The 9,610-nt window shown below is 53.2% G+C and overlaps 3 protein-coding genes across 3 annotated transcripts; 2 read left to right on the top strand and 1 right to left on the bottom strand.

Moving 5' to 3' along the window:
* Positions 1 to 2,108: 2,108 nt before the first annotated feature.
* Positions 2,109 to 3,608, top strand: CCOS01_02621 (uncharacterized protein; the record flags this gene model as incomplete). Its single annotated transcript, XM_060450809.1, has 1 exon — positions 2,109 to 3,608. The coding sequence occupies one exon, from the start codon at positions 2,109 to 2,111 to the stop codon at positions 3,606 to 3,608; it is 1,500 nt and encodes a 499-aa protein (XP_060319459.1).
* Positions 3,609 to 4,977: 1,369 nt separating this feature from the next.
* On the bottom strand, positions 4,978 to 5,314 carry CCOS01_02620 (NADH-ubiquinone oxidoreductase B12 subunit family protein; the record flags this gene model as incomplete). The annotated part of the gene is made up of 2 exons (XM_060450808.1): positions 4,978 to 5,146; positions 5,214 to 5,314. The coding sequence occupies 2 exons, from the start codon at positions 5,312 to 5,314 to the stop codon at positions 4,978 to 4,980; spliced, it is 270 nt and encodes an 89-aa protein (XP_060319458.1).
* A 538-nt stretch (positions 5,315 to 5,852) lies between these two features.
* On the top strand, positions 5,853 to 7,528 carry CCOS01_02619 (CAF1 family ribonuclease; the record flags this gene model as incomplete). Its single annotated transcript, XM_060450807.1, has 3 exons — positions 5,853 to 5,933; positions 6,027 to 6,416; positions 6,476 to 7,528. The coding sequence occupies 3 exons, from the start codon at positions 5,853 to 5,855 to the stop codon at positions 7,526 to 7,528; spliced, it is 1,524 nt and encodes a 507-aa protein (XP_060319457.1).
* Between the last annotated feature and the right edge of the window lie 2,082 nt (positions 7,529 to 9,610).

Below are 9,610 nucleotides of genomic sequence, written 5' to 3'. Positions count from 1 at the left end.
TTGGATTTCGGGAGCTCGGGACGATTGGAGGTTTCGCTAGTTTGGGGTTGCATTCCATGTTGATGTAGAAGATCTGCGAGGACGGACTCTAGACGCCGATCTTCCGGTAGATGAAGGCAGCCGATTGCTATTCCTACGCGGGGAATGGAATGCCTCTATTGTGTAGATACACAAGTACCTTAGGCAGTATTACACTTTGAGTGAGTTATGTGTTTGTGCCTGTCTACATCTCATCGCACTTTCAGATGTCAAGCCTCTCGGGGCACGGGCATGGGCACGGTTGGAAAGCACAAGCCAGAGTCACGACAAAGTGGTGAGGAATCATCTGGTGGTTTTTAATGTCGAATTGCAATACCTACGATTTCCAGGGTCCAAGAGAAAGGTACCTTTGATTGCACGGACTTGGGGACGTGCGGTACGTGCTCCATAAAAAAAAGAGGGAGGGAAAGACCATCAATTGGGGAAGAGCGTTCGGGAATCGGCGGTGCGTTGGACACTTTGAGAAATGGCGGAAGACGACGAGGAGAGAGTGTTGTCCGTTGGCATGGTCAAGTGACGACGCACTGGATGGCGATTGCAGGGCCGCCTCACTTCACTATTCAGAGCCACGGAATCTGGACCTGCCAGCCTGTACCTCGTTGCCGGTCCGCTTTTCACTGCCCAAATGGTGATCGGGTCGACGGGTTCCACGGCCAAGTTGCTGGAGACGGGATGGAGACCGCCCAACCACCGCCAATTGCTGGATGTTGACGTCGCCCACGTCGTCGCCTCCTGCCCGGGTCCTATGATTTGTTTATCAGGGACCTCCCGGCGTTCTTTTTGTTTTCTCTCCTTCGTCTTGGTGGCTGTCGACCTGAACCTTCCATTCTCTTTCCTCAGTCCTGTGCACATCGAAAGGGGAAAATCAAGGCTATTTGCTTTTTTTTTTCTTCTCCGTCACTCGCCGTCATAACGTCGATGCCCCCTGCAGCGCCGGCCTCGTGGGAACAGACACGCCTTTTCCCTCTGTGTCTGCGTCAAACCTGGGGTCTTCCCCGTTTCTTCGACACCTGCACATACCACGGATACATTGTACCGGCTATATGCAGCTTCACGACTCTTGGGCCGCACTCTTTGTCTCCCTCGCACGCTTGCATCAACACTGACGGATACTTCCTGTCTAATATCCATCCCTCCAGAGTACATTACGCAACTACGGATACTTACGCACAAATCGAAACGAAACGACGTTTGCCTATCTGTACGCCCATGCTGACTCGGAGGCTCGTCCATCCACTCTTACTATCACATTTCCTTTGACCGATATCCAACGCTGGACCGGGCACCCCAATATCTCCGCTTTTTTATGCCTGTACTATACTTCGTACAGAGTGACCCCGACACTTTTGCATAGTCACAACATTGGAGGAAGCAGTCCGAATATCAATAGGTATTATAAAGCCTTGGATCGGGATAATCGCGACTAGCCTCTCAGCCACAAGCGCAGTCGTGTACTCACCTGCGACTTTGACAGCTTCGACGGCTTACAGCATCCCGCGCCGCCGACGCCTTCCAAGCCGGAAGCTCTCGTCACTTTGTTCACGATCTGCGGCTTGTTGCGCACCTTTACTTTCTGTGCGACCATCCCTGTGCGACCTCACTATACTGCAAGTCTGCAAGGACCGGGCACCCAAGGGCCGTCTTCATCGATTCCAACAAGAGGTTCATGCGAGTTGTGCTTGACCGTCCGTCGCCTGTCAACTTTCCCTAGTCCGACCGACGCTCTTCATTCTCGCTTGCAGGGGGACCTGGCATCTCATCACGCCAAAAAGTCTCGCAGACTCGCACTCCCCTTTGTCCCAGCTCGATCCATCCCTACCGAGCGGGCGACCACCACCAGCCGACCACCCTAAAGTTCCAACGCTCTTCCCTCGAAAAAGTCCGTCTTGACTCTAGGTTGCTCCTAGCTCGCGACGTCCGCCCCTCCCCTTCCGTTGCTTGTGGCCCGAGTCGATCCATTTACGTTCTTGGTCTGGCTGCCAACCCAAGCCCGCGATACCCCCGGCCGTACAGCTAGACTCAAGCTGGGAGACACATATTGCCCGTCCCACACGAAACATTAACTTATCATGCTAAGCCGTCACGCCGCCGCCTCCACACCCGACTCCCCGATGTCTTTCCCACGCCCAACCAAGTCCTCTGGAATGGACAAGACTCAAACTCTACGCCGTGCACATGGGCCTGAGAGCGTTGATCCAGAAGACGATCCTGCTTCCCCAAGCGCTACCCCCGGTGCTGCCTTAAACACCAACCCGCCTGTCCAGCCCGAGCCGTGTCGCATTAGCTCGTCTGGAGCCGATCGAAGCTTTCCTCGACTACACTCTGGTCACCAGAGACAGCATTCAGTACCAAACTTCCCTTCTACCAGCAAATCCGTCCCACAAGTCACCTTCTCGCCATCCCTTGAGCGAGGGTCTGGCCGCCCCTTGTCGGTCAATATGCCTCTCACGGGAGACAGCAGGAAGCCTTCAGATGCCACTCGAGGAGGCATACTGAGCGGCTGGCTAGGTGGATCTCCCAACAATACAGAGGAAGCCAAGACGAACGACGATACGATAGAGGGGACGCCTACAAACAGGCTACGCAGAAGACAAACCGGTTCAACGGAGACAACACCCAAAGGAGTTTCGCCAAGTACATCACGGTTCGCCTTCTTCAGCTCGCCCTTCTCCAAGAACACACCAACACAAGTCAGCCCACAGCAGGATGAAGAGTTATTGTCTATGAACATCCAGGAAGCGCTCTTCCCTCCTACCTCTCCGACTCACAGAGACGCCTTCTCGCCTGCGGCCTTCAAAAACCTAGAGGCTACGGCCGTTGGCCTGTTAACAAAGTTCCAAACCGCCTATCAAAGACAAAATGCCGCCTTGATAGAACTACGAGTCGAAAAGGACGCTCAAAACGAAGAAAACGATGAGGCGGACACACGGATCCAACACCTCAAAGTCCAACTTGAAAACATGGCAACCAAGGTGGCCGAGCAGGAACAGTCGATGCAACAGCTTATGACCGAACTGAACGCGGAGAAGAAGGCCAGGCAAGAGGAGAGGGCGATGCGTGAAAGGAATCGTCCGATTTCCGAGGGATCGTCAATATCCGAAGATCTCGGCGCCGAAGAGGACCAGACCAGGAGAAAGTGGAGAAAGAGCGCGGGATTCGACACGGACGAGGAGAGCGTCGAGGACGCCAGCGTTTTCTCGAGGTCACGAAGTCCTACCACCGCCGCACCCAGCGTGTTCGAGGGCAGTATATCGGAGGCATCAGCAACCCCATCAAAGTCCAATTCGCTCGGCCCTCCGAGAAACTCACGGCCGCCGCCGACATCGAAACCGTCACCACAGCAGGCAAGCGTCTTCCAGAAACTTATGAGAGGTGTTACAGGCGACACTGCGAAAGAGGAGGGAGGCGCGGCATCGTGTTCGAACTGCCGCGGGCAGGACCAGCGGGCCGCGTGGGATACGGTCAGTCTGTTGAAAGACGAGAACCGTGGATTGAAGCATCGTGTTGAGGAGCTGGAGTCGTGTGTCGACAGTGCGTTGGACGTCGTCAACGGGCTTAGACTTGACTGACTGTGTCGTCATGTGTGATCTGCATACCCCCAACCGCGCGAGCTATCCTCCGCGGCATGACTGGCGTTTCCTGGGGTTCATATTCTCTTCTTCATGAGTTAGGAGTTTCTTTGGACATGATGTGACAAACCGATACCAATGAGCTGGCATTGTTGAAATCTTTGAGAGCGGACATGGGGGCATATACCTCGTCACTTGCAGACGATTTGGTAGAGAATGAAAGAAATCTGTCTGGCTACTGCAATATTTCCTTGTTGTGACATCCACGCATCCTTAGTGACATGTTTGGGTAAGACCGAATCGAATCTATGGGAGTAATAGGGTTGTGTCGAGACGGAAAAAATGTAAGCACCCAATCTCAGATTGGGAGGCTGACGTTGAGGAGGGAGAAGGCCAAGGAAGCTTGGACGGGTAAGAGAGAGGGAGGTGAGAATTATGAGATGATGGGTGGAAACGGGTGTCTGTGCCAAGAGGGCGTGGTCTTGGGAGGGCAGAGTGGTGGTTTCTATTGTTTTTCTAAGCTTTTCTGTGGCGATTTGTCGTGATTCACTAGGAGAATGCAAGTCAAGCATGTGTTCATGGCTGATCGTTGAGATTTTAAGGTCCGTAGCCTGCTCATCTCTTCCTTTCGTAAATACGTTTTGGCCCGCTGCGTGGTTCTGGGGATGGGCCGCTTCTGGCAATAGCGTCAGACTGGACTCCTTTTATATGGTCTGCTTCAGTCATGTTTCGATGTTCAGTCTATTTCGTATACCATATGATCATTACGTATAGAGATATTCGCAAATGGCGAGCTTTCCTGAGTACCTGTGTACGTAGTGTAGATTCAGCAACAAAACATCATATGATCAATGCTCTAAATCGTGATGCCGTTGCCCGCGTATAGCTGGTAGGAACTGTCTGTCGTGCCACAGGATAATTGGCGACAGCTTGCTGATCAGAGAATAGGGGAAAGCAAGTGGTGGTAGCCCGTTTCCATGCGCCGATTCAGCTTGCCCGTCGACTTTGGAGGGGCAAGCGGCTATACAGACAAGAAGAGCAACCACGGTCAATACCACAGTTACCAGTGAGACCAATGGAGCCTTTCAGAATCGGACTTTGCGTGTTCGTCAGGCTTTCTCCTTCTCATCGACCTGACGGTTGGAGTCGGCAGCGGGCAACGCTCTGACATATCCACAGTCAGCCACCGGCATCAAAGCCAGGCTGTTGTTCACAACACTCTTGAGAGTCACACGATATCTTGAAAGCGGAAAACAAAATTCGTCCTCATCTAAATCCTTCCAGCGAGCCGGTCTGCCGGTTCGAGAGGTACATGTACAGCGGAGTGTTCCCCTTCTCCGTCTCCCCCACAACCAATCCATTCGGCAATCTAGTGGTGGTCCTTTCCGTGGGCGTCGCCGTGGTGGTGGTCGTCGGTCAAGAAAAAGTACTCGTAGGCGCAGTAGCCCGCAAAGGCGACGGTCGCGATGCCGAGGCCGGGGAAGGATCCCTTGAACCGGTTGAATCGCGTGAAGGGGCCCTTGTATCTCCAGGACTCTCTGTAGTCTCCATTGTCAGCGGATGTCGCGGTGTTCGCCGGGGGCTTCGTGCTCAAGTGCCACTCACGCTCTCTCCCAAGGGTCGTATCTGGGCTGGCCGGCCGCCTCCTTGAAGGCTCTCATGTCGAAACCGGTGATGTTGGGCTTCTGGCCGCGGGTGGCCGCCATCGCTAACCTGGTATCAAATGGGCGTCAGCAGTCTGCTCTCCATCTCACTATATCAATTGAGCGCTTTGGAGAGCAATTACCTCGTTGGCTGCATAATTGCTGTGTGAATGTCGTCTTGCCGTACAACAATGGACTCTTTGGTGGTGGTCAGTCGAGTTGGGGCGAAGCTGATTGGAGATCTTTGAGATGTTGTCGGCGGAAAGTACCGTGGTACGTACCTGGCGGGCTCTGGTCTCGCACAGACCACCCCTCGTCCTCCACGGTCGGTCAACCAGAGCAAGCCTTCGGGCCTCATCCACACATTCTGTCCAAATCCGAGATAACCAGACGTTCTCCCCAGCGCTTTAGCTCCGCACGAACTCAGAACGACGATCAGCATCACCCAGCAAGCATCACTCGACGCGACGACTTATTCCCTCTCGAAATTATCGCCCTTCTCGTACATTCAAAACGAGCCAATCCGACCATCAGCGGGGAAGAACAAAGGTGCTTCTGTACTGCCAACCACCTCGTCCCTCACTCGCATCTCCAGACGCAAATGCAGGGCCGTGGACCGTCCACAACCCCTCAGAACCCAACGCGACCTTGCCCGACGACACGGCGAACTTTCGATTTCAGTGTACGAACCTCTCGAGAGGCATAGTCTGTTATGCCGCCACAGCTACCTAGGTTCCCTGGCGGGCCCAATACCATATCGCCATACCACCAACAGTTCCCCTCCCACGCCCAAGGCCACGGCCCGAATCATGGACCCCCTCTAGGAGCAAATCCTTCCTACATCAACAACGCCGCTCAGATGAACGCCTTCTCTTCGAACGGAAACGTCCTCGGCGGTACTCCCGGTCTGAACGGTGGCTTCCCCCTCGGCGCCGACACCGGTCTCGGAAGCCATGCTGCGCGGATGGGTTTTGCGCACGCGGCCAGCTTGCAGCAACAGCAGCAGCACGGGCAGCAGCAACATAATTTTGGGCTCGATCATGGCGCGGCGCCGGCGCGGACGACGCAGAACAAGGGTAGAATAAGGGAGGTGTGGAAACACAACCTTCACGAGGAGATGGCGGTACTACGGGAGCTCGTCGACAAGTACCCGTACATTGCTATGGTTAGCAGATATGCTAGGTGTTCTAGAAGATGGATTGAGGCTGACAGTACACATCACAGGACACGGAATTCCCAGGCGTCGTGTCACGGCCAATGGGCTCTTTCAGAGGAAAGAGTGACTACCACTACCAATGTCTGCGCACCAACGTCGACATGCTCAAGGTCATCCAGATCGGACTGACGCTTTTCAACGAGGATGGCGAGACGCCGCCAGCAAGACCAAACTCGCAGCAAGACATTGAGCTGAGTGCTGCTCAACGGAGAGCAGCATCGCAAGGGCCGTTCCCGTATGCATGGCAGTTCAACTTCAAGTTCTCCGTTAAGGACGACATGTACAACGAGAAGTCGATCGAATCATTATCGAGTGCCGGAATTGACTTTGCGTCTCTCGAGAGAGACGGCATCGACCCTCACGAATTCGCCTCCCTTCTCATCCCATCCGGTCTGGTATGCTTCGACAACGTGAAGTGGATCTCCTTCCACGGAGGCTACGACTTTGGCTACCTTACCAAGCTGCTGACATGCAACGACCTCCCCAACGACGAATCGGATTTTGATCAAGTCATGAAGCTGTATTTCCCGTCGGCCTACGACGTCAAGCACCTGATGAAGCACGCCATTCGACTTCACAACTCTGGGCTCCTTACCCCCAGCGATCCTAGCAGCGCCGATATCCTCCAGAAGTTTGAGCACAAGTCTGGCCTCGAGAATATCGCCGACTCCCTCAAGATCAAGCGCGTGGGCAATGCGCACCAGGCCGGCTCGGACTCTCTGCTTACGGGCAAGGTCTTTTTCCAGATGCGCGACAAGATCTTTAATGGGGAGATTCCAGAAGAGCACGTGGGCAAGGTCTGGGGCTTGGGTATTCCGGAGCTCCTGGTGTTGGAGAGATTGCCGTTCGGTAACAACGGTGGCAACCAAGATTCGGCGCAAAATCAGGGCCCCAATGGTCAGCACAATGGAGGGCCGAGTACGCCCAATACCGGTAGTGTCGGTCTCGCGAGCACGCCTGCCGCGCAAGCACACAACACCAATGGCATCTCCATGGGACCAATGACCCCAGGCGGGGGAGGCGGAGTCTTTGGCAACTTTGCCTTTGGGGGCGCCAGATAAGCTTTCACGTCTCTTCGACTCCTGACTGGGGTTTGCGTGGGCATATGGCGCACGTTGGACTTCTTTTGGGCGGGCTGGCCATGGTGACTTGCTTCCCGAGGGGGTCTAATGTAGATGCTGGCTTTTGGTTTTGCATACTTTGTCTATACATTCGGAAGCGTGGAAGTGGTCGCTCCCCTGCATCCCTCTGCCTTATTCTTTCAGTGGAAAAGCTCATAGTCGCTGGGAGTAAAAAGCTCGTTCTTCACGACAAAAAAGATTCATTCTATTTCAATGTTTTTTCTTCCTTCTCCGGTCTGTTTATGCGGTGATTACGTTCTGGAGTTGGGATTGGGGGAAGGGGTTTCCCTCTTGGTTCCAGCATCACATCCCGTAAGGTAGGACGGCGGCGGCGGCACAACGGGTCGGGTTTGGGCTTTTTCATCTGGATGACGGTTGGGGGGATAAGGGATCGGGATTTGACTACAAATTTCCCAGTACGCCTCAGTTGGGAGTCGGCGGGGGCCGCGAAAGGAGCAGAAAAAGGAATTGGTGTCTAGACGGCAACGGAGGAGGGAGCGCCTGAGGCGGAAGGGATTGTCGAAGTAAGAGAGTACGAGCGCATGAAAACTTTACTCTTCACACATGTATTGATATTGTGAATATCCTGGATTAGGGAGGCAACCGGGGGAAACGACTGGAATTCAAATGCAAGTTTAGTTGTTTACAGTTTTTGCTGGAGGGCTTTGAATGTGATTGTTTGCACAAAAGTGAGTTGATTTCAAGGGGTTTGTAGTGACTTTTGTAGTCTATCGAGGACCTGTTCTGTTCGCGATGAGTTTCGACCAGGCGGGTTGATGACGGGATGGTAACTCGATGACTGTCTTGTAAGTCTGCGAGACAAGGTCCCTCAAAAGTGTTGATCTACCTCCGTCGATAACCTCACTGGGGATATTACCACCTGTACGAGACGTAGACTGCGTATGTTGAGTTACTTCCAACAGGGCGAGAGTATTGTGGTAATTTGAGCGTCTTTAGTGACCTACCTAAGCGTGCTGAGATACTTGAAGCCGCCTTCCACCGCGCCTTTACTGCTTCGCGCAGGTGTACATGGAAACAGACGTTTAGTCTTTTACTATTGACTCGGTAGGTTGATGGTAAACGAGAGAGAAACCCTGGCAAGTCTTAAATACAGCCATACTCATGTACCAGATATCCTACGTAGGTTGGAGTAGGTCGTTGGACTGAAAATGGGGAACTAAGAACGATGCGTATAGGCCGTACTTGCGTAAGTTGATGCTGAAATCTGACAACTTGCCGTTCTCAAAGCTTTGGTTCTTGTTCGTGTTCTTGAAACTAAGGGATCTCGTATCATTTTAACTCTGGCTGTTGTGAACGATTGCCGAAACTGATAAAGAAAGCAATCATCACAACTCGATGCTGATATGCCTCGTTCAAGTTGCTCTCAGGGTGTATTATTTGGGCGTAGCAGAGCAATTTGGCTTTGAAGCAGCTTGCCTCCAGGAAGCGAAGTAGCACTGAGATTGTTCCCTGTCTCTTAGATATCAACTACCTTACAACGCCGAATTGTTTCTGGGATTAATCTGTCGAGCGGCATAATCATAGTTCCCAATACCAAGAGGGAGACCGGCATTATAGAATAGACATTAACACCTCAAAATTTGCACTCGATGTTGAAAGACACATTGAATGAAACCAACGAAAACAGAGATCTTCAAACCGTGGCTTCTAAGAATACTTCCCCCTTTCGATAGCAGGGAAGGGACCTTGATCCGAAGTACAATCCCGCGCCTAGACCGGCTGCTTCAGCAGGAAAAGCGGATCTGCCGGGAGCGACGACTGGGACCCGGAAGGTCTTCATCAACTAAACTGGAGCGAAGAACACAAGGTGGACACCTGCGAGTGTAGTGCAGATGACGTAAACCCGCTCGTTTGCGGACCTTCCAACACCCCGGGTCCGTGCACATGACCTGGTCCTCGTAGATTGTAGTCTGATCCCCTGTGTCAAAACATTCCTATCCGCAGAGGGTGCGCATGCGCTTTCTTGGAGAGTCTTCCGGAAGCCTACAGATGTTCCCCCGT

Source organism: Colletotrichum costaricense, assembly GCF_030867565.1.
Source record: "Colletotrichum costaricense strain IMI 309622 chromosome Unknown Scaffold_2.1, whole genome shotgun sequence".
Taxonomy (NCBI): domain Eukaryota; kingdom Fungi; phylum Ascomycota; class Sordariomycetes; order Glomerellales; family Glomerellaceae; genus Colletotrichum; species Colletotrichum costaricense.
The sequence above is the reverse complement of the archived record's forward strand: the minus strand, read 5'-3'. Positions and strand labels throughout refer to the sequence as shown.